The 25940-nt window shown below is 33.9% G+C and overlaps 1 protein-coding gene across 2 annotated transcripts; it reads right to left on the minus strand.

The window, feature by feature from the left end:
* Positions 1-14745: 14745 nt before the first annotated feature.
* On the minus strand, positions 14746-22702 carry LOC130805296 (boron transporter 4-like). Of its 2 annotated transcripts, none has more exons than XM_057669994.1 (13): positions 22383-22702; positions 21505-21627; positions 21317-21399; positions 20906-21098; positions 20688-20826; positions 17412-17744; positions 17139-17312; positions 16937-17032; positions 16735-16851; positions 16191-16510; positions 15694-15973; positions 15391-15606; positions 14746-15113 (listed from the first exon to the last, which is right to left on the minus strand). In XM_057669994.1, the coding sequence occupies exons 2-13, from the start codon at positions 21612-21614 to the stop codon at positions 15063-15065; spliced, it is 2112 nt and encodes a 703-aa protein (XP_057525977.1). In that variant the 5' UTR covers positions 21615-21627; positions 22383-22702; the 3' UTR covers positions 14746-15062. The 2 variants fall into 2 exon arrangements, with proteins under 2 accessions (XP_057525977.1, XP_057525978.1); XM_057669995.1 differs by having other exon boundaries at positions 22353-22702.
* Between the last annotated feature and the right edge of the window lie 3238 nt (positions 22703-25940).

A 25940-nucleotide genomic window follows, 5' to 3' on the forward strand; every position in this document is an offset into this window, starting at 1 on the left:
TTAATTTTGTAAGTATATGACACTAATGATACTTTAGGGAATTGAGTAATTAATTTGATTAATGTCATGAAAAATACGAGTAATTAATAACAAATTGAGTAATTTATCGTTTTAAGATGATCTACATATAGAATTTTAACTTTGTAAGGATAGCACATGTAAAATACGAGTGAGTCCAAAATCATTAGGTGCTTATACGTAATACATATAGATAAGTGATTCCTTCAATTGTGAGATGATTGTATAAATCTATACAATTAGGAAAAAAAGTCAGGCTTTGAGATATGGTTACACTAAATTGAAGCATTGTCTTATTAAATATTGGTTGAGGTTAGTTGAGAGTGCAACCTACGTATGATAACGGTTTAGAAGGATAAGAGTCGCATTGAGCATAATATGACACAAGATATACTTATTTGTATTTTTGGGAACGCGCATGATTGTGTGGCCAGTTAATTTTCTCATATTTGTCATGTTTTACGAGTTAAATTATGTTTGAGTGGGGAAGAGTCTCATGTTATAAATCTGAAAGAGCTCCCTCTGAAACCCATGTCTGAGCCATTGGTATGATGATTCATGATTTATATTGTTGCAGAGAGGTAACAATTATGAGAGTGTTAAGTTTAATCATATTATCGAGTAGGTCGTTTGCTAGAGTGGGATGCCGAGATGCGTTATTATTTTCAAGTGCGCAATCAGCACAAAAGGAATAATCATTTGCCTAGTATTGCACTTCTTTAATCTGTTAGATTTTTATTAGTTATATGTAGATAAATTTGAAGATGCACTTTATTCAAAATTGGGTAGAAACGTAAGATTTCAATGGAGGAATGTCACATCTCTCATCATTTTCAGGATGACCATATCAAAGTTTCTTGTCAGTGTATTGTGATTGTTTGTTATCATATCTTGAGATGACTATTATGATTCTTAATAGGATATCTTATATATCATTATCTTGGAGAATTTTCGTCGGGTTCATCTACATTATATATTGACAAACAATTATTATTGTGTCCTTTATGGGTATGAGTTACTGTCATCCTTCCCTCCCCAGACCCTATCCATAGTTTTTTTATGAGCGGAATACACTAGGTAGGATAATGATGATGATGATGAATTATTGTGTCCCTTATTGGAGGCTCGGTTAGCTTTAATTGCATTGTTATCTCACTTGAGAGGCTTTGTTGAAAGCATGGTGTTGAGTTGTGCTAGGGATTATGCTTTTGTTTGAGTTAGATTACAGACTTCTATATTATTATTTTGAGGAATATATTATTAATGTTACAAAAATTTCCGAGAGTGTTTCAAATTTTTTTGTTCTTATGATTTCTGGATTGGAATTGTAATTGCAAAAGTTCTTAAACTTAGTGTAATAGGCGATTCCACTTATCCCTTAAGAGCCTCTATATTTGCTAATGGATTTTAATGAGTTTAGAGTTTAACCACTTTCTATATTTCCTTATATTTATTCGAAAATCACAACAACAAAATCCCAAACATTGTCCTTTTTCATTCTACATGCGAAAAATATACTAAAGCCTGAAAGATAACATGTGAAAAATAAGCAAGCATTTTGGAATCTTTTCTCATAATAGTGTATATAAGAAATAAGATTTTTAGGCACTCTTCAGACCAAGGATTCAGCATTATGAGATCCTCAATATTACCTACAATTTTATTTACGTACAACTTACAACGTTGAGAAATTTTTATATTTTCGTACCAATGTTGAGAAGTTTTAGATTTATGTATATAAACATTTATAAAAGATTCTTAAATGCTTGCTTTGGTTTGTTTCCTCTGTAAAATCTTTGGTAGATAAGTGATGTTACATACTATTATGAAGGAAGTCAGAATAAAATTTAGCTAGTGAAATTGCAGAGATGATGCGCGATTCTTATGTCATTAACTAGACTCCAACAAGTCAAATAATATGTACTCCTTAAGCGCTAATTGTTAGCTGCATTTTATTCATATTTTATACCCATTATTTGGCTTTATTGTATTGAGATTTTTGCATAACTATGCTTGCTTCATTTGGGATTTTACGTTTGGATGGGTATTTTGGTGTTTTTGTGCATTTTAGGCAATATTCAACAAAACCGATCACAAACCAAGTACATTTGGCACATACAATACTCACTTAACTCCAAAAGCTCAAGTAATCAAAGCCTTGATGACCCAAGTCAAGGAAACTAGGCCAAAAGAAGCTAAAGTAGATCTTTCGAAGCCCACTCAGCCAAAACTGGGTCGAGCCAAGCTTGCTCGAACATAAAAAAGACTTGTATTAGAGATAAAAGCTGAGCAGGATCATCCTAAAGGCCGCTCGACCCGGTCGAGCGATGTTGGCTCTGGTTGAGCGAAAGTACTATTCACTTCCAGTAGCTTTAGAATATTGACAGAAGCATTTTCAATGGGTCGAGCGGAGCCTTTTTTGGTGACTGCTCTGTTTTTAAATATTTTAACCTGTGTACCTGATGCTCGCTCGAAAGGTTGAGCAAATTTGCTCGAGTCGAGCGATTTGGGCGATTAGAAATAATTACGCTTTTAAAAGCTGCTGATTGGATGCTCTACGCATTTCTTATGCCTCTCATACTCTACTGCTCCACCACCCCTATTTGCCACCCATCTATAGACTACCTATCTCACACATAGGGTGGTGGAGAAATCATGAAGCTACTACCCACCACTTGTCCTCCCTCCTATAAATAGAGAAGAAGAAGGCTCAAGCAAATCATCCAATCCTTCTACTACTCATTTTTCAGTTCTTCAAGCTTTCTTTGGTATTTGTTAGTTTTAAACTTCCTTATGTACTTTCCATGATTTTGGTCTTGTATTCTTAATTGCATTTTTCTACTCAAACACTTATTAGATAGTTCAAGCTTTTGATTTATCATTGAAGATCATTTGATACATTAATGTAATTGAGATTAAGTTAATTCTATTGAAGCATTTCATCAAGCATTTGAGTTACAATTGAAGCTTTATGGAGTTTATCATTGGTATTCATTTATTCTTCATTTGGTTGTCTTCCTTGGATTGAATTCCAAGCTAGTAATTCCTATTCTCTACAATTTATTGCTTTTGATTTTGTTATTATTTATCATGAATTCAATGTCTATAGTTATGTTCAATTTCAATATGAGTGAGTAGTTCAATTTGGCTTAGGCTAGGTAATATCACCATGTATGTAGTCTAAATTGCTTTCTTTACCTTTTACTTGGTTGTGTTGTTTATGGTTTGAGATGGATTTTTCTATTATTGTAGTGTCATTGGATTGAAGGCGAGAGTCAATTTCTATTGATAGTCTATGCTTCAAAATTGAATTATCTCCATGAGAATAGGTAAATATTTTGATTGGAAATAATGAATACGTGTTTTATGTCTTAAAATATGATTAGCTCCATGAGAATAGGTAGTTGAGTATGTTTTAGGAAGCTTTTGTTGCTCGAGAGAGAATATTAGTATCCAAGATGCGTTCTTCCCCATAACCCATATCCATGACCTTAGGTTGAAGATTAGTAAACACTTCTTTGGTGAAAAAGCCTAGCCTTTGCTTCTTCATCATCATATTACCTTTTGATGTGTTTATATTGCCTTTGATCTTATGTTCTTGGTTAAATAACATCTTTACTTATTTTATACTTTGTTCTAGCTTTAGTTTTTATTTGTTTGTTTTAGTTAATTATACCAACAAACATCTATATATACATTGTTGAATCAACTAATTGATTAAGAATCCCTTGATATACACCCCACTCCCTGTGGATTCGACCCATACTTGCCGACGTACTATGTTACGTCGTGCACTTGCGGTATTACTATTAAAGGATGTCAAGTCCCGATCACTAATCTATGGCTAGCATAATAGCGAATAAGAGATCGTTCCACAGGAATGGAAGGGACAAAATTGTCTCTTATTAAATCTTGTGGGTGACTGATATAGTGTTTTAATAGATGGTGTGCCTAGCACGTGTATTGTTAGCTGCTATTTAGTTAGTCATAATATAAATAGGCCGATTGTCTCATTGTAATTCATCATAATAAAAGTTTTAATTCCTTCTTAAAGCTCCTCTCTTAGATTCTTTCTCTCCCCCTCTCATCTCAATTCTATTTTAATGCTTACTGGCCCTTATTTGAGGCTTCCCTGACATTTCCCCCTTCCCATTCTGAACTATACAAGATATTCCTGTATCATTTATATTAGAGCAAACGCTGCTCACTCATTAAATCTGATCAAACCTTATTTAACAGTATTTCAAGAAAGCATCCTATCTTGGATTCTTGAATATTGACATTGCATTTTTTGGTTTGCAAGTTGAGGCATTGTGGCTCCTGCAACAAGAAAAACATCGCCAATAGAAGGGCAAGTTAAAGATTTAGAAAAGAAATTGGAGGAACAGTCTCAGACCATGCAGCAAATGATGCAGATGCTCACTAAACTGAAGGATCGATCCTCAATGGATTCATCAAGAAACAGTCAACAAGAAAGTTGTAAGGATCGGATGGGGTCACTACGACACCCACAAAGTCACACAAACAAGAGAACAAACAAATAATCCAAACCAATCAACCCAAATTATCACACAACCAAATAACCAAAATAAAATCAGCAATGTATTGGTACCAAAACAGCAACAAAGCAGTACCAAATCACCAAGATAACAAGTGAAAACAATCAAAAATCAACACACACAAGTTATACGTGGAAAACCCCTTCGATGTGAAGGATAAAAACCACGGGACCTCTTGAGGAGTCCACCCTAACTTCTGTTATTGATAAATTGAGGGAAAAAGAACCTCAAAACAGTACACAAAGGTTCACACACCTACCAACAACAACCAAGAACAATATGAGATGAATTAGAGAGCAAAAGGAGTAGAAATCACCAAAAATACAGCATTCTGTCCAAAGACGATTCTGACCAAACCAAAGCTCAAAAGACGATCTCCACCGTCCAAAATGAAGCCCTTGATGTCAGAAGCAAGCTGTCAAAATTTGGATACGATCCAACGGTGCAATTTCCGGCAAAAGGCAATTTTCTGATGGCTGCCCTCAAAGCTACGAGCACCCTCTTCTCTCTTTTTCCTCTCCTTTTTGTGTGTTCTATTTTTTTTTTGTGTATGTGAATGCTTCAATAATGCTGCCCTAACTCAGCAAATACCCTCATGAAAAAAAAAACTTCCCTTGGAAGCCACAAATATTCATGCCAAAATATGAACCCAAAAAAGACTTAACAAGTCCAACACAAGAGCCCATAAAAAACATGACCCTAAAAGCAATATTTGGGTATTACACATTGGGTTGGACCCATAACAATCTCCCCCTCCAGCCCAACACGGGGAAGACCAACATGCTTCAATAATCACTTGAAGCTCATTCCCACAAGCTTGCTACAAACATCAAGCTTGCTCCCGAGAACCACTTTTGTAAGCATATTTGCACCATTCTTATCAATGTGGACTTTCTTCAGCTTCAAATGCCTTTCTTCAATCACATCTCGTAACCAATGATATCTAACATCAATATGCTTGGTCCGAGCATGGTACATAGCATTCTTTCTCAAATCCATAGCACTTTGACTATCACAAAGTACTACATACTCACCTTGCTCCAAACCCAACTCTCGAAGAAACCTTTTAAGCCATAGCATCTCTTTGCCTGCTTCCATAGCTGCAATGTACTCTGCCTCAGTTGTTGACAATGCTACACATTTTTGTAGCTTGGATTGCCATGAGATGGCTCCCCCTGAAAATGTAAACACATAACCTGAGGTAGACTTTCTGTTATCAAGATCACCTGCCATGTCAGCATCTGTATATCCTTCAAGTAAAGGTTTGCCACTTCCATAACACAAACTCAACTTGGAAGTGCCTCGCAAGTATCTGAAGATCCACTTCACTGCTTCCCAATGATCCTTACCCGGATCGGATAAGTATCTGCTCACTAAACCAACAGAATGTGCAATATCTGGCCTAGTACACACCATAGCATACATCAAAGAACCAACAGCAGAAGAATAAGGAATAGATGACATACTTTCTTTCTCCTTCTCTGTTGTAGGACAAGCTTTCTTGCTTAGTTTGAAATGTGTTGCAAGTGGTGTACTAACAGGCTTGGCATACTTCATATTAAACCTTTAAAGCACCCGTTCAATATACTTCTCTTGTGAAAGCCACAACATTCCAGCCTTCCTGTCACGAGCAATCTCCATGCCTAAGATTTGCTTTGCAGGACCCAAGTCTTTCATGTCAAATGACTTGGACAAGTCTTTCTTCAAATTTTGAATCATGCATGCATCTTGTCCAACTATCAGCATATCATCTACATATAAAAGAAGGATGATGAAGTTACCTCCAGGGAATTTTCTGAAAAACACACAAGGATCTGCCATAGTTCGTTTATAACCATTGCTTGTCATAAACGAATCAAATTTCTTGTACCATTGCCTTGGTGCCTGTTTAAGCCCATAAAGACTCTTCTTCAATTTGCAAACAAACTTTTCTTTCCCTTTCTCTTCAAATCGTTCAGGTTGCTCCATGTAGATTTCTTCATGCAAGTCACCATGTAAAAAAGCAGTTTTAACATCAAGCTGCTCCAACTCAAGATCAAGACTTGCAGCTAATCCCAGAACAGTTCTGATATAAGTCATTTTGACAACAGGAGAGAAGATCTCATCAAAGTCAATGCCCTTTTTCTGATTGCATCCCTTGACCACCAATCTAGCTTTGCACTTCACTATCTTCTCACCATCTTTCTTGTTCTTGAAAACCCATTTGTTTTTCAAGACTTTCTTGCCCTTGGGAGGCTCCACTAGCTTATAGGTTTCATTCTTCTGTAAAGATTCCATTTCTTCCTTCATTGCATCGAGCCACAAATCTTTCTCTTCAAGAGACAACACTTCTTGATAGTTTTCTGGCTCTCCATCTTCTGTGAGTAGAATGAACTCTGAGCTTGGATACCTAGTTGAAGGCTTATGCTCTCTAGTTGACCTTCGAACTTGTGTATCCTCAACTTGAGGGGTAGGATGCTCCCCCTGCTCATGAACCTCTACATCATGTACTTCTTCCTCATCTGATGAATGCTCCTCAAGATCAACACCATCATCCTCATCATGAACCGGTACATCACCATCAGGTTGTACCTCACCAACATCATCATGAATCTCCTCAACATTCTCATCAGCTGGCTAGTTAACAGGAGGTGTAGGAGAAGAAACATCATTAGTAGTATCAAAATACAACTCTGAAGTAGAAGTATACCTTGTACTCAGAAGATCTACACCTTTCTCGTGCTCAAAGAATACTACATCTCTGCTTCTCACAACCTCCTTCTTTTCAGGATTATATAGTCTGAAACCATACTCTTCATCACCATAGCCAACAAAAACACATGGGTTAGTCTTGGAATCAAGCTTCGATCTCTGATCTTTCGGCACATGCATGAATGCCTTGCATCCAAAGACTCTCAAGTGTGAATATGAAGGAGCACACCCTTTCCATGCTCTCATATGAATGTCAAGATCAAGAGGAATTGATGGAGAACGGTTGATCAAATACACGGAAGACTAAACTGCTTCAGCCCAGAATGTCTTAGGAAGATCAGACATTCTAAGCATACATCTCACTTTCTCCACAATGGTTCTGTTCATCCAATCTGCAACTCCATTGTGTTGAGGTGTACCAGGAACTTTCTTCTCATGTCTAATGCCATGCTGTGAGCAATAATAATTGAACTCTTTTGAAGTATACTCACCACCATTGTTAGTTGTTTGCTGGTGCTGAGAGGCAGAGTGTTCTGGTGTGTGGTGTCGTGTAGTTGTTCTTCCGCAGTTGGTGCTTGATTTGTGCTGCTGTTGGTTGCTGTCTGCAGCAATGTTCTGATGCTGTCTTATAAGATGCTATGTTTACTGCAGGTGTGAGCTGCTAGCTGCTGTTACTACAGGCCTACAGCTGTGTCCTGAAGAAGATCTGACTTGCTTGTCAGACCGATAGAATACGCAAATCCTGCTCATCAAGAGGTCCATTAAATCTGTCAATTTTTTTATATCAAATGGAATAAAAATAGCACACCTCTTATTTTGCACCCAAGAAAAGAATGAGAGGTTTTGAATGTATGTAATAGATTAATAAATTTGGTATTCAAGCTTTTTGTAAAGAACACTTGCATGCCTACACTAAATTATGATTAATAACGTCACTAAACTAGCTATTAGATGCTTACTTCACTAAGCTCAATCTTTTCTCATAAACATGTATGACCATGGAGCACAAACAATGAGAGAGGACTTTACTTCTAATTTTGAATTTAATTTGTTCTGCTCTAGAATTTTTACCGAACCAAAATGCTACGTGTCTTTATGTCTTATGTCTTTATGCTAATCCATCTGCCAACAAATGAACATAGAGCACCTTCCTATGCAGCATACCCAACCTGTTAGACTGTTCACAGCGGCAACAATGATAACCATGTTAATACTTTCTACCGTGAACTTTCATTTGAATAGGATTACTTGGGGCCTTGGGGGTGCGCGTATTTTGTTCACCTTACCTGATTTACTTTAATGTTACACCAATTTCCATCTTTCATAGAAGATTATAGATTATTGATTTCTCATCTCTTATTATATACCATATTCAAATTTAATGATAGAATTTGCACTTTTGTTAAACCAATTTTGTGCTAGAAGTCGTCATCAGGGGCCAATTATCAAAATTCTACTTTCCTTCCTGATTTTGCATCTAAATTAGGTTAGTCAAAAGATTCGTTGATCTCAAATTAGGGTTTATATTTATTTTTGGGTTTTTCCTTGGCTGGTCATTTTATTTGAAGATTTAGAAATTTGTCTGTTTATCAAAATACGTAAAATAAATAAGAGATAAGAGGAGACACCATTCCATCAGAATTCATTATACCAGAGAAAGAATAACCTACAATTTGTTCTAGGGTTTACTTTTCTTTCTTTTTGCATATCAAAACAAGACGAAGGTTTTAAGATGGTTTAGTTCTAAAAAATAACAACTTCGGTTGGTAATTCTACTCAAAAAGAATGTAGTCCTACTTTCGGTTGATTTAGCTGTTAGGAAATTCTGAGTAAGAAGAATGTGATCGACAGTGCTTTCTTTGCTTTCTACCTATATCATTAAAGGAATTACTATGCTCTATTTTGGGATGTCATCGAACGATGAATAGTACAAAATTTGGTTTGGTGCAAAAATATTGAAATAGAGAAAGTATTATCCATCATTTGTTTTTCATGTTACAAGTGATAGTTTTGGAAAAAATTAGGCTAATTGTATGAGTATAGTTTAACATGGGTGGTCTATCATTTCTTTCTTTTTTTGATTGTTCTGATTTCTTTTTATGAAATTTGTAGTGTAAAAAATTAGGATTACAACTTTCGTCAAAAAAGAGCAGCAGAAATCCTATTTACCTAATGATATCAATCAAGACGAAAATCAAAAATCGGAAATAAACACCACTCTTGTTTAATTCAGTTGTGCTCAACCTGACCACATGACATCATGTATATGTTTGATATGAAAATCAATATGAGAAAATGCAATTCTGTTGAATAGGTAAGAGTAATTCTTGTAAAATTCAATTTGATGTAATTTTTGATACCATCGGTGGTTGAGGTGATCCTACATGTTTATGTTCTTCCAAATTATGATCCAAACCGTGCAGTCTACTTCAAAGGTCAAAGTAGAATGATCGTTACAAAGTTTTGAGATGTTACATATTGAAGGTAATATGTTCTTGATGTTAATTTGTTAACAAAGTATATTCTATTACCTCAAGCCTCTACCTACGCAACCTTACTTTTATTAATGGTAATATTAACAAAGATGTTTTCGATTGATCCTACTTATGTTGGATGGATTTTGAAGGGTTAGAATTGGAAGAGTTTGAAGTTTGATACATGAATTTCAATGAAGAACAAATACACTTCACCTACGTGTCTATTTAAACTGACAGCACCAAGATACAAATGAAGAAATGCATCGATACGGTTAATTTACATATTTTGCATACAAATCAGAGAATTCACAAATGACTTTGCAGTACACACGCAATGATACATTTATATATTGCAAATAATCTAAGGGTATGTTTGGATTGGGCCATTTCATTTGAATTGATGGAATTGGCCCAATTCCATTGTTTGGCTAAGCTGAAAAATTGAAATTGGAATTGGCCCAATTCCAACACAATTCCAACCCAAGTAAAAAACAAACTCTTCATTTTCAACCCATACCTTCCCTAATTTCAATTCCTATTCAGCCCAACTATGTGAATATAGGAATTCTATTCTTTGATTTCCAAACGAGAGTGAGGAATTGGAATTGGAATTTAAATCCATAATTTCAATTTCTTGAATTGAATTACAAAAATTCAAATAAAATTCGTGTTTCCAAACACTACCTAAATTCAATTGCGCCTAATTAAATTACTTAAACTTACTAATGACTATTAGATAGGATTTCTTGGGGAACCACGTGCGTAGCATGCGGGCCCACAACTAGTTGGATTAAAAAGCGTAATAGATATTTTAGTTTGTGTAAAATTGAAGAAGAGTCAAAAAGTAGAATTAGCTTCACTTTATATGATAGATTAGGCAAAATCTGGGTCACTAGTTATTTGGCAAATAGAACTAATGTGAACTGGAAAGATTTCAAATGGGATTTAGCTGCAAGATTTAAAGATGATAGCAGGGATAATGTAGTTGAACAATTTAACAAACTTACCCAACTAGATTCTTTAGAAGAATACATAGACTCATTTGAGGAGTTAAGAGCAATCTTGATTCAACATGGACATCAATTGTCTAGTGCTTATTTGTTGTAAAGTTTTATTGGAGGATTAAAGGATGAAATTAGAACCTTTTGTCAAGGCTTTTAACCCTACATCTATTTTGATGTTGTTAGGTATGTTAGGTTACATGAAGAACAACTTAAGGCTTGTGCAGCCAAGTCAACACCAAAGTCTTATGCAACCTGTGACTACCTATAAACCTCAGCAAGCTTTTCATAATAAGGGGACTGCCTCATTTCAATCCAATGCCAACAAACCATCGTTGTTACCCTTACCTCCAAACACCACTAGAACCAATTATAGACCCTATCCATATATTCCAGCAAATGTTAAAGCTGAGAAGATAGTAAAAGGGTTATGTTATTTTTGTGATCAAAAATATGACAAGAATCACTAATGTAACTTCAAACAAACTCAAATTTTTACTTTTGAGGTTGAGAGGAGTGAGAAAGAGGGGGGTGAGCAAGATGAATCACAGGAAGAAAGAAACCTAGAAGAAAAGGGGCCTTATAGGGTGGAACCTCTAATTTCAGTGAGTGCTTTGACAGGGGATCATAACTTTCATACCATAAGAATAGCTGGAATGGTGAATAATAGCAAGATTTATATCTTAATAGACTCAGGAAGCACACATAACTTTGTGGACATACACTTTGTTATAAAGTTAGGATGCATTTTAGAGAAAATCCATCCCCAAGCTATCACTATTGTGGAAGGAAATCATATAGCTTGTCAATATAAATGCACACATTTTGAATGGTAAATGTATAAAAAAAAAATTTAAGACTGAGGTTCTACTTGTTTCCCTAGGTGGGTGTGACATGGTATTGTGAATACAGTGGTTAAGAACTCCAGGACAGATCCAATGGGACTTTGCAAAGCTCTTAATGCTATTTTATGTAGATGGACAACAATTCTATCTGAAAGGCATTCCTCAAATAAAACTAAGGGTTTTGGAAGGATAACCTTCTTGTAAGCTACTTGCAGGAGCAGCCCATCTGTGTTTTCTTGCAGGTAACTAAACTTCCTAACTAAATTGCACAGCTTAAAGCCCTTACTGACCATACTAATCAGAGGTCAGAACTATAGGATTTGAAGATCAGGTTTCAGTATATCTTTGCAGATCTTGAAATTTTACTTCCCTAAAGAGGGTTATTTGACCATAGGATACCCTTCAAAATGATGCTAGTCCTGTTAACATAAGGCCTTATAGAACCCCCCCCCCCCCCCCCCCCCCCCCCCCCCCCCCCCCATCATTCAACAATTAATACAAGAAATGCTAAAAAGATGCATTATACAAAACAACAATAGTCCCTTTGCTTCCCCTGTAGACTTAATGGGTAAGAAAGATGGTACATGGCGACTTTGTGTTAACTATAAGGAGCTAATAGGAAAACTATTAAAGACAAATTAATGCAGTCTCAAAGTGGCAAGTACTACAATCTATTAAGGATTTGAGAAGCTTCTTAGGCCTAATAGACTACTTATAGGAAATTCATTCCTAAGTATGTCATCATTTGTAGACCTTTTCATAATCTTCTTAAAAAAGAAAGGGTTTTCTTGAACAGGCTTTTACGCAATTGAAGGAAGCTCTAGGTCAAGCCACTGTCTTAGCAGTCCCTAATTTTGACAGGAAGTTTGGAGTGGAAACTGATGCCTCTAGTCAACGTATTGGAGTTGTATTAATACTAGAAGCCAGACCCCTAGCACACATAAGTAAGAATTTGGGCCCTAGATGGCAGGAATTATCAGTCTATAAGAACGAATTATTAGCCATTGTGCATGCTGTGCAGAAATGGAAGTTGTATCTTATGGGCACTAACTTTCTTATCAAAACTGATCAGAAGAGTTTGAAATGGTCATTGGAACAAAAAATTTCCACCCCATTCCAACAATTTTTGTTATCTAAGTTAAGGAGATTTGATTATGAAATTCAATACAAGAGTGGTAAGGAGAATCAAGTAGCTGATGCTTTACCTAGGGTGTCTGGATCAAATGTGCTCCTTATGGCCATATCTGTCATTGATACAAATTTAGAGTCTCTCATCAAAACCAGTTATCATTTAGACAACAACGTAATCACTGACATTGAGGAACTTCAGGATCAACAAAGGTATGCTGGGTTTGAACTCAAAAAGGGTCTTTTAAGAAAGCATAATAAGATTGTGATTGGACGTGTTACTCAGTTGAGACACAAGTTTATTTATTGACAACATTCTTCATCTGAAGGGGATATTCTTGAAGAGACTTGACAACAAGGAGAATCAAAAAAGTTTTTTGTTGGAAGGCTCTTAACAAACAAGTTAGACACTTTATCAAGCAGTGCTTAGTTTGCTAAACTTCTAAACCTGAGATTGTGGCTTACCCTGGGCTCTTGCAACCCTTACCTATTCCTAAGTCTATGGGTAAGGAGGTTATTTTTGTGGTTGTAGACAGGGTAAGCAAATATGCCCAAGCTTATTTGGATAATGTCTTCAAACTCCATGGATGGCCTAGAACAATTGTAAGCGATAGGGATTTTGTATTCCTTAGAAACTTTTGGAAAAGGCTGTTCTCATTATATGGTATTGAGTTTCTATTGTCTTCTTCATACCTTCCACAAACAGATGGTCAACCTGAGGTAGTAAATAGGTGTCTTGAACCTTATCTCAGATGTATGATGGTTACCTTTAGCAGAGTGGTGGTATAATATCCATTTCCATACTTTTATTCAGAAAACATCCTATGAGATCCTCTACTGCCAACCCCCTCTTGTGCATTTGCCCTATTTGGTAGGTAATTCAGTATAGCAGCTATGGATAGGAGCCCAGTGCAAAGGGAAAATATGATCACTACACTAAAGTTTCATTTAAGGAGAGCACAATAAAAAAAATGAAACTTCAAGTTGATACTCATAGAACAAAGAGGGAGTTTGAAATTGGAGATTGGGTATTATTAAAGCTACAGAAATACGAACAACAATTTGTTCAATCTAGGAAAAATCACAAGTTATCCCCTAAGTACTATGAGTCATTCAAGGTGCTAAACAAGGTGGGTAAGGTGGCCTATAAGTTGAATCTTCCTTCTAACCCTTAGATTTATGATGTGGTGTATTTTTCATAGTTGAGAAAATTTCATGGCGCTTTACCAGTTTTCACTCACATTCCAAAGTGGTTACATAATTATACTTTATTAGACATTCAGCCTCAACTTGGGATGATGCTGATGTATTTGAAGCCAAATATCCTGATTTTGTCCAACTTCAAACTTGAGGACAAGTCATTTTTTGTAGTGGGAGGATATAAAATAGTGTTTTAATAGATGGTAGCACGTGTATTGTTAGCTGTTAGTTAATATCAGTTTGTTAGCCGGTCATAGTATAAATAGGCTGATTGTCTCATTGTAATTCATCATAACAAAAGCGGTAATACCTTCTTAAAGCTCTGCTCTGAGAATCTTTCTCTCCCCCACGCATCTCAACTCTGTTTTAATGCTCAGTGGCCCTCATTTAGCGCTTCCCTAACATTTTCCCCTTCTCATTCGAAACTATACAGGATACTCCTATATCAGTGACAAATAAGGTTGTAGTTAAAATGGTGATGATATTGATCCTAGAAAACAACATTGATAAACTATCATCCTTGACGCTAGAATTAATGAACTATAGTCTGATGATTAATTATACTTTTTGTTCTTTAACCTACAATCTTGATGTATTTCTAAAAACAATTCAATTTAACATTTATTGTTAAACTGTAACAAAGACCCAAAATGCTAAGATGTTGATGCTTCATATAGAAATCAATGTCAATGTACCCATCTCCAATAATGTAAGACTCTTGTTGAAGTAGACAATTATGAATCACAATATATATGCAATGCAATGCATCTCCATCAGCATTGGCTCCGATTCCGAGGATATAATTTTGGCAGATTCTTTAACAATATGAACCAAAAATATTGCTTAGATTTCTTATAGTAGATGTAGAGAGCATCGAATAAATCAATTTGGTTAAGTGATAAAAAATAATGAAGGCCTTTTTAATTTCTATTTCTACCCCGCTCCATTTACGCAAATAGTTCCATTTAAAACCCATGTATTTAAGAGTTGGATCCAGGCTCCCAGGCTCCCAGCCCATTGCATAGGTATAGTTATGACCAAACCATCTAATTTCATACAACTTTTCCAACTTCACTATGCACACTCCAACTCTATTCGAACATTTAATTTTCTATCTTCATTAGGGTCGAACTTTACTACATGTCATACAAAACTTTTACTTCGCATTGTACGAGCAACATCTTGACGTTGAACCTGAAAGAGAAAAACAAAAAACACAACTCATAAGAATAATAGAAACTAGGAACTTTTCTAAGGTTTGGGGCTCGGCTTGAAGTAAAATATTTTGTGCAGCTGCAAAACATCTGACTAGATTTTCATAGTTCTCTGAATATTTATGTTGTATTCCACTAAAGCTGTTTTACTTGTATTCATCTAAAAGAAAACTTAGGTCGGAGTTTCCATCCTAATCTGATATAAACATAAGGAAAATAAATAGAAATATTTGTATTAAGCAGAAAATGAGTTTTACCTGTGGATTATTAAAACTCAAGGTTCGGATCCTGAATTCTCCTCTGCTAGTAGTGAGTTCATCTAGTATCTCATCTCCCATTGATTCATCTTTCGGAGAATCCCTTTGTGGATTCTTAAAGCTCAATGTTCGGATCCGAAACTCCCCTCTGCTGGTAGTGAGTTCATCTAGTAACTCACCATGATCTCCAATTGGTTCATCATCAAGTGTTTCCGTCTACAAATCATATAGATGGTCTTTTTATGTTTGCATAAACTCACTTTTACTAATGCATAATATCAAGTATAAACAGTTTCAAAATACCTTGAAAGACAAACTAATAGCACGTCTTGGTGCACCGATAATCTCCTCATACTCGGCAGCATCCAATTCTTGCAGATGAATTTGATCAAAAAACTTCGGGAGTATGTGTTGTCGTATGCTTATGAGAAGGAAGAACGGCAAAGGGAAAAGAATCCCAACAATTGGAATCCAAGTAATTCCGAAGCAGATCAACAAGTACACAACCTGGAATATTGTGAAAGTAGCAATGTATTTGAAGGGCACTGTTTCCACATAAGATGCATGAACACCTTCCAAAACCCTGCATCAAATAAACATTAATTAACATCAGCTGATTTCAAAATTCAAGGGTCAAAATTTTCATTTGTAGGCAATAGTTTTAGTTTTCAAAACCACACAATAATAAGGAAACTATATCCCTCAACTTTATATAAATCCTTACGAGCGTAGTTGTTAGTTATATTAGACCTGTTAAAACTTAAATATACTTGAGGTTTGGGCTTTAAACTAAAACTTACTTGTATCTTCTAGAAGGTGTAATGAAAAGGAGGAGGATTCTTTCCCAGAATTGGCTTCCTGGGAGGCTATCAATGGCCATATATGCAAAATATCCCCAAAGAACAGAGGTGGGTATCAGCTTAATCACGGGCATAGCAAACATAGCACCTGCTACAAGGACTGACTGTAACAAGTTGCTCACTCTTTGCTCGTTGACTCTAACTGGAAGATACGCATCGATATGATCAAGTCTAAATGCATTGTTATCGTTTCCTTCTTTGATGTCTTTCTTCATCACTGCCTGTTTCAGTTCTTCAAGTTCTTTGGCAACTTTAAATCGCTGGAATAAGTTAAAGGAAACATAAGTCCAAATAAATGTTCAATAATATTCGATGAGCTCAAGTCAACAAGTTTAGAAGAGTTCAAACAAGAGCTAATGAGTTCACACAAAGCTACTAAAGTTAAATCCTCAATAAACACTATTTCAGACAAGCGAAATTTAATACTCCTAAGAATTTTAAAGTAGGTGAATTGAATGAACCCTATTGCAAATAAAGATCTTACATCGGGGCTTTGATCCATTTCGATGAATATATCTTCCATCTGGTCATAGATTTCAGTGCTGCTAGCATTATTCTTCATGTTTTCTTTTGCGCACTTTACCATCTTCTTCCCCATCAGCTGTCATTAGATTCTCATATAAGAAGCTTAAAAATCTAATGATCACTAACAAAATGATTTTTACTAATAAAAGTGCTACACTTACCTGCTTCTTAAGAGTAGCGAGGCTCTTACTATGCATTGGAGACTGCGGAAGGACGCCATTTGATGGAGGAAGTCCAATAAGTCCGCAAAGCAATGTCTACAATTGCGTACGACATTATTTCAGAAAGTAACCTCAGTGGCTATAATCAATTTTCATTGAAATGCAATTTTTAAAGAACAGGTTTATTATGTACTCAATATACCATAAATCCAAGCACCAAGATATCATAGTGGTAAGCAGAAGGTTTTCTTAAATTGAATTCCTTTTGCTGTGCGAGTTGAGAAGCAACACTATGGTCGAAAAAGTAGAGTCCTGCCACCATCACAGCAGGGACTATGGCAGCAAAGATGTATACCACAGGCACCTTAACCATATCCTGCATTTTTGACACAAAATTTACGTTTAATACATATTTCGTCATAATCAGCAATTTGATTTTAATTTTTTGATTTTTTTAAAAATAATTAAGAATTACCTTAACAACAGTCCAGTGATACAAGGATTCAAATTGCCAGGGCAAAGGACTAGAAAGTTTTCTAGGTACTCCATTAGGAACTCCATTAGGAATGCTAAATGACACAACGGTCCAAATTACAACCATCAAAGGAACCCCATAATCTGCAATGAAGCTTCTAATTCGAACTGTACTATAGCGCCATGCTCTTGCCCTACGACTCTTTAAGGCAGTCAAAAGAAGTCCAAAGGTAAATATTATCCCAAGCAACCCATTTACATAACGCCACTGGAATTGAAACTTCACTTCACGAGGATTCTCGGCTTTAGGAATTCCAAACTCACTCACTGCACCCTACACATACATGGATTGTAACTACACTATTTAACATGCCCTTGATGAAATCATCAGATTAGTGACTAATAAAAGTGTGTTCACTACATATGAATATGTTACCAAGAATAATCCAACCTTTCATGATTTTCCTACAATAATCTCACCTATTGATTAACCATGAATAATCCAAACTTTAAGGTATATTTGCCTAGAGTATACCTGGTATTCGGATAACTTGCTATAGCAAGTTTTATTTTTTTTTAAAAAAAAGATAAATTAAAATAAAATGTCGAAAAAAAATGTAAAGATATGTGTAAAAAAGATTTCTGATTTTTTTTATTATTCAAATATTTATAGAGAAATTATCAATGTTACTCCTGAGTTTTGGTACTTTATCAATGGTACCCCTAACTTTTTTTATTATTATCAATGCTGCCCTCGTATTATTGAGCATTTTACAACTGTAGCCTTTTTAACATTTTTCGTCCAAAATCGTTCAAAACCGTTAACTTTCTTTTATATTTTGAATTGAAAAATTAAAAAAAAAAAGGAAAAGAAGTTAACGGTTTTTGACGATTTTGGACAGAAAAAGTTTTAAAAGGTTACGGTTGTAAAACTCATTCGTACGAGGATACCATTGATTATAAAAAAAATTTAGGGGTACCATTGATAAAGTGTCAAAACTTAACGGTACCATTGATAATTTGCCATATTTTTATGTAAATTTTTCAAATTTTTCTCTAATTTTACATTAATTTTTAACTTACTTTTTTGGTACTATAGCATGTCATCCGGTTACCCATGTTTACTCTAGACAAATTCCTTAAAGTTGAGATCATTTATGGTTAATCAATAGGTGGGATTATAGTAGGAAAATCAAGAAAAGATTAAATTATTCTAGTTAATTTTTCCAAATTTCAATTTGTCTATGTAGGGAAAGTAACTTAGGTTAAATATTATTTTACCTATTTGCAAGTGAAGTTATTACGAGAATGTTTCTATTAGAGAATTTTGGAAGTAGTAATTTTAAAGGTTTACAATTTCCGTACAAATAAGTCATTGTTACAAATTGTAAAATCAAGTTTTATAAGAAATAATAAAAACTCTCTAGATTTTTAAAATATCAGAATCCTTCTTTCTAAGTCTCGATCATATATCAAGCCAACTGGATAAACCAATTTAAACCAAAAACCAAACAAAATCAACCTAGAAAATGGGTGAACATTCAGAAACACCAAGGGGCAAGAGATAGATAAAAGAACACTCAATCTAATAAAATGTTCAGAAGATATGTTATGTCATAATAATATTTTGCAAAGGAATCTTCTTATCAATTTCTAGCTGGAGTTAATGACAATTACGACAAAGAAAGAAGAAATCTATTGAATCAAAATCCTCTACCAGCAGTCAAAAGAGCCTATGCGCAAATCAGAATAGAAATCATTTGAAAGGAAATCATGAAAGGAGAATGCTCTTGATCGGAGATACAAAGCTACTTAAAAATTGGAACTAGATTCATAACCAAGGGGCATTAACCAAAAAACCCCCAATACTGGAAAAATGAGGACAAATCCCATCTCAAATACTTACTATGGCGGTGCAAAGCACACCAAAGATGGTTGTTTTAAACTAGTAGGGTATCCATTTGGTGGGCTTAGTACAAACAAAAAAGGAAAAAACAATACTATAAATAAAGGACCATCTCAAAACAAAGAACACAAAGCAAATATGCTTGTTAGTGAAGAGGAAGCTATTTTATAACCAGAAGAGATCAAGGCCTTAAAAAAATGAAACATGGGCAAAATGGTATCTTCCAAAAGGGAAAACGCCAGTGGGATAATGGGTTTTTACTGTTAAGTATCATGCAAATGAAACTATTGAAATATATAAAACTCAACTAGTTGCTTAAGGCCATACTCAAACCTATGGTGTAGATTAGTCAGAAATTTTCTCTCCATTAACTAAAATTGATATAATTTGAGTTATATTGTCAGTTGCTACAAATTTAAATTGGCATCTTCATCAATTTGATGCAAAAAATGCATTTCTTTGTGGAGAATAGAAAAGGAGGTTTATATAGAAGCACCCCTAGGCTTTTGCCAAGATTTTAAGAAGGGAAGAGTTGCAAATAAAAAAAAGCTTTATATTGTCTACAACAATCTCCTAAAGCTTGGTTTGATAGGTTCATAACAACAATGAAAAGATTTGGGACAAATAATGTAACTCTAATCATAATTCTTAAAAACAAAGTAATTGTATCACATGTCTTATTATATATGTTGATGATATGATTATAACAAGTGATGATATAAAAGAGATAGAATTAAAAAGGAAGTCATTTTGTGAGTTTGAAATGAAAGATCTAGGAAAACTTTTATATTTTCTTGGTATTGAAGTCCTAAGATCAACAAAAGGGATTTTAATTCATCAAAGGAAATATATCTCAGATTTTTTAGCATATTCAGGGATGGTTGATTGTAAACCAGTAGAGACGCTCCTCACAGTCAATTATGGATTACAAGTTATTGAAGGAACAACTCACAAATAAAGGACAATATCAGAGGATTTTGTTGAAAACTTGCATATATCTCACATAACACCGGACATTGCTTGTGTTGTAGGAATTGGTCGTAAATTTATGCTTATTCCACAAGTTCAACATATTGGACAGTCTTAAGAATAATAAGATATCTTAAAGGAACAAGTGGAAGAAGGAAAAGTCAGTTAGGTTAAATATCACTTCATTTATCTTGTTTCTAATAAAGTTGTTACTAAAATATTTCTGTTAGTGAAAATAGTGGAATTAGTTATTTTTAGGATTTATAATTTTTGTATAAATAAGCCTTGTTTTACTTATTGTAAAATCAAGTTTTATGAGAAATAACAAAAACTCTCTGAATTTTTTCGGTAGTCGAAACTCAAACAACTTATTTTTCCTGAAATAAGTGAAAATAAGAGTACCTTGATGGCCTCTTGGATAAAAAGAACAGTGATCAACATGCCAAATAACTCCCCTGCAACCCTTGTGAACCGATTAATGATCGTTGCAGCATTGAATACCGAAAGCAGAATCAACATTAGGGAGGTCCATACACAAACCCTGAATAATGCAGTAAACATGTATAACAAATTTCAAGCAATCATATAATTAAGCTATGTCAAAGAAATCAAGAAAATACCATCCTGCCCAAGCTAGGAAAAGTTCTTTTCCCAAATCAGGTCTCCCTTGAGCAAATTTGTATAGGTAAGAGTACATGATCACGGTAGGTTCAGCAACCCCTACTATCAACAGAGGTTGTCCACCAATTAAGGATTGTATGATTCCACATATTGCCGTTGAAGCTAAAGTTTCAACTGTGCTCAAACTTCCATCTACAAGCATACAAGATGGAATTCACACATCATAATAGCATTCGAAATTTTCTAGAATTGGATTTTTCATCTAGAATTCTCCCATAAATAAAATGTAGCAAATTCATTGAAACGGATGAAACTAACAAATATAGAAAATTCAAATGAACAAAAAGATTATTTTTTAAAAAAATAAAAATAAATGGAGTATAAGTTTAATTTTGTAAGCAGATTAGTACCTGTGTCCCTGCTAAGTTGTTCTCCAAAAGCTATGACTGGAAGTGCAGAAGCAAAAAAGATGAATGTAGTTGGGGCCAATATCCTATAATTTTAATAAAAGAGAATATTACTTCTAGATGATTATTTGACAATATATCAGAGTAAAATATGTAATTTGAATTTTGAATTTGGAAAAATAGAAAGTTACCCAACTCCAGCTTTAATACCACCAATCCAATCTTGCTTGTAACATCTCAATCTTCCTTGGAGATCACATACAATCCCTTGCAATGGTTCCCTCATTTTCCCAACTCCCATTTTACAATTTTTCCTATTTATAGAATGAACAACTTTTCTTCATTAGGGAGTACTAGTATTCTTGTATTTAGCAACAATTATCATCCTGTCCTTATCACATAACCCACCTAACTCTTTTAGGATAGTTCTATCAACATTATCACTAACATCTCAAAATAAAAAGTATTCATTGATTTACAATTCAATAGACAGTTCATTGCAATGTGAATTATGATTATATCAAGTATAACTATTGCAATTCAGCGGCTTTTTTATATAGAATAGCAACCAGAAATTCAAAAAACAATACTAAACCTGTTTTTAAGTTTAAGTACTGTAAATTGTAATTGTACTAAATAACCAGATCTACAAAAAAAAAAAAAAGGATAAAATTTGAAGTTATCTTAAAAAATCAAAATTGCCCAAGTAAGAAAGATCCAATGGATTTTCAGATAGGTACGCGTTTTATTGATTAAATACAATAATTTCTGTTAAATTATACTTTAAGTAACAAAATGAATACTAGTGTATAATAGTTTTATTAATGTTAAAAAAATCATTAAAAAAATATAGAAGAAAAAACAAGAAAGAATCACATGTGGAGTATGAACAACAAAATTAAAAATAAGTGAATGTGAAATCAATTTATGAAAAGACATAAATAGTTATTGGATACCGACAGAAATAATAATGAGAATAATGAATTTAAATGAAGCGAACCAATCAAAAAAAAAACGATCGAAATCAGAGAAAAAATACTTGGATAAGGTAGGGACTGTGGGGAGCTACCGTGATCGGAAAATGTTGCTGATGAGCGTGAATCTATGAACTCTTACTCAAGCATAGAAATACTTCTATGGAGGAACAGAATTACAGAAGTAGGACTTGGAGGGAAGAAAGAGATTTAGAAGTTGGGAGTACTGACTCGAGACTAGAGACTAAGTAGAGAAAAGAGAAGGAAGGTTTGGTTTTAAAAGAAGCGCGATACGATGGGAAAGAAAAAAAGGAAAAGTGGGGCCCAACATGTAGTAAAATTCTGAATGTTTGCTTTGTGTAATTGTCAGTGTGGGGTACTTCACTTTGACTTCATTGTTTGTTTTCGAAAATTGTATACTCGGTTCAGTTTACTCGTTAATATTAGCTGTCACTACACTACCCTCTATCATTTTTTTTTCTTTTTTTTATATTTATTTTCTTATTGTATTTATATTTGACTTTTTATGCAATTTAATGTGTTATTATATATTAAATTATATATATTTAAGGATTATAAAAATTTAATATTATAAAAGTATGCGATTAGACGATTCAAACAAGATCTCATTTGACTATATTTTTGCATACACATTAGCCATAATGTGTAGAATAAACTTGAATGATGAATATCCAAAACCGAAATGTAACAGGTATTTCAAAACGGAGGAAGTACTATTTACATACTCTCCTGTATTCATTCCAGCACTCCTATTTAACTGAGCATATTTGACAATTTTAATAATTATGTCATTACTATATCTTTATCTTAAAAATATTATAAAAAGTGGATATTAATAATCTTCGTATAAAACAAATCAAGATCCCACTTGACTAGTTATAACTTATAAATTAAGAATAAAATACAAGTTAAAAATGATTAATAAACAATATTAAAAGTCCAATGGGACTACTAGGGTGCATAGGACGGAGTGCAACTAAATACCCACCACAATTTTCATCGTTTTTTTAATCAAATCTCATAATTATGAATGTGATGGATATGCCTTGAGTCTTTAGGCTTAAGCATGGGTATGAGTATAGCTTCATGTGGGAAGTTTTGGCATTGCCATTTAAAGAGAAGAAGAAAAAAGGCTTGAATATATGAACAACAGGGACAGTCGAGTCGGCTGTACCTCTTGTCCCAATCAAAGCCGACTCGGCTTTCATGACTGATCATCATGAGCCGAGTTGGCTGCAGGTCGTTAAGAGCATTTTGTTTCGTTGTTCTGTCTTAGCCTTTTGTCATAGTAAGTATTAGTGGGTATGGATTGTAAATACCAATAATACACTAGTTTAGTTGTGCCAATCTTGGATTATTATTCTCTCAAAAGTATGATCTACACTTATCCCTTTCTTCTACTTTCTCCAACCCTTCTTTGAATAACCATTGTAATTCTCTATGAAAGCTTTAAGAAGTTTGTTTATACATCAACAAAAACACCTAGACTAAGAAGGATATAGGCCACATTAGGTGAACCTCGTTAATTGTTGTGTGTTGTTATTGTGATGTTTGATTCTTACAATTACTCATTTCAGAATATAGGTTTTCAAATCTTGTTTTTTTCCCAAACCAATTGGGAATTTAGTCATTGATCCTAGGTGCATTAATATGTGTTCTAATTAATATATATTTTGTCTTGTTCTTTATCACCACTTTTGTATCTTTTTTTTATAAATTGCTCTATAGTAGAAGATTTATGATATGATGACATGAAGAATGTAATAAAACAATAAGTTTTTTTATTAATATATATTTTTTCATCTTGATCACATGTATGAATGTGGTTTTTTTTGGATGAGTAAAATGAATGATAGTAATTCTTGTGGTGATATCAAGAACCATGGTAAGTCAAGATCTAAGGGTCCTATGAAGGTTTTATAACAAGTTTATGGGACACATAAATAAGGTTGTTGGATATGAAAGTGTGTATTTTATTGAGGAGGATAGTATATTAAATATCACATGCGATTCCATTAGTTATCTATGATGATAATGTTGATGATAGTGAGTATGAAGATGCTCATGGGTACAAGGGATGTGTATTGATTCTTGATTCCGATTGTTCTTTGCCTCATGACTCCTAGTTTTTTAGATTTCTTTTTCTATCTTTGGAAATTAGAAAGGTAAATGGTAGAAATTGTGACTTTGAGATATAATGCTATATGTGAGTCTTTGATATTGGGAGTTTCAACGAAGTTCATATTGGGATGGTTCGTTATTGAGTGATGTAAGACATGTTTCGGGTCTTTGAAGATGAACTCTTTTCTCTAGGTACGTTTTTAGGATATGGATGGATGTAGGTATAGTTGTGTAGGTGTAGTGATGAAGGTCATCAAGGACTCTCTTGGGTTGTTAATGGAAGCATGGTTGGAGTTTGTATGTGCTACAAAATTCATGATTACCAACTTAACAAACCTCTCCATAATCACAATGTTGGATTACTCTATATATACCACACTTTGAGTTCTTTGGTCACGAAGGTGATCATGAGATATTTGAAATAAGCAAGTTCGTATGTTTGACAGATGAAAGTTTGAAAGTTTCTGTTTTTGAGTAAGAAATGTAGTTTGAGCTTGATGTCGATGTACATATCACAAAGGAATATTTGATTCTATGTATGAGGATCTATGGGATACATTTAGGATGTTCTCCTAGAGTGATTATGGCTTCTTGCTAAATTTCATTGTTGGTTTCTCAAGGAATGTTTAGTGTTACTTCATTAAGAAAAGTGGTGAAGTAATGGGAATCTTCAAGGTTTGGAAGACCATGATTGAGAGGAGGATAGATAGGAGCGTTAAGTCATTAAGGACCGACAATAGGCTTGTGTTTGATTGAGAAAGTGTGCTCAAAAGATTATAACCGAGTACTGGGTATCCGGATTTGTAACCCCAGTATTCGGTTTAAAAATCGGGTACTTGATCCAAATAATCCACTTTTTGCTAATCGGGTAAAATATCCGGTTTGAAGAACCGTATACCGGATAATCCAGGTCGAGTTTATCAAACCAGATTTTTTTGAACACCCCAAATAAATACTAAACACCCAACCCCTCTAATAACTTATTCTAGACACATCTCCCTACCATTTTTTTTTTTTGCCAAATGTCTTTATAATCCTAGATCTTGGTTATGAAGATCCTCACCTTGACTTACCCCCTCCCTCTTATAAACCCTAACTCACTCAAAAATTGCATCTCATACCCGCCTCACTCTTTTCTAAATAAGGATGGTTATATCTATGTATATATATATGTATATATATATATATATATATATATATATATATATATATATATATATATATATATATATATATATATATATATATATATATATATATATATATATATATATATATATATATATATATATATATATATATATATATATATATATATATATATATATATATATATATATATATATATATATATATATATATATATATATATATATATATATATATATATATATATATATATATATATATATATATATATATATATATATATATATATATATATATATATATATATATATATATATATATATATATATATATATATATATATATATATATATATATATATA

Source organism: Amaranthus tricolor, chromosome 2 (assembly GCF_026212465.1).
Source record: "Amaranthus tricolor cultivar Red isolate AtriRed21 chromosome 2, ASM2621246v1, whole genome shotgun sequence".
In the NCBI taxonomy this organism is placed as follows: Eukaryota; Viridiplantae; Streptophyta; class Magnoliopsida; order Caryophyllales; family Amaranthaceae; genus Amaranthus; species Amaranthus tricolor.

Excerpts from the sequence above, each read along its gene's own strand:
- LOC130805296 (XM_057669994.1), bottom strand. The coding sequence starts at position 21,614 with ATGGGAGTTGGGAAAATGAGGGAACCATTGCAAGGGATTGTATGTGAT. Across the intron at positions 17,745-20,687 it reads TTATCCAAGAGGCCATCAAG|GGTGCAGTGAGTGAGTTTGG; the intron begins GTACTCTTATTT and ends ATGTATGTGTAG. Across the intron at positions 17,313-17,411 it reads ATCACTGGACTGTTGTTAAG|GATATGGTTAAGGTGCCTGT; the intron begins GTAATTCTTAAT and ends TCAAAAATGCAG.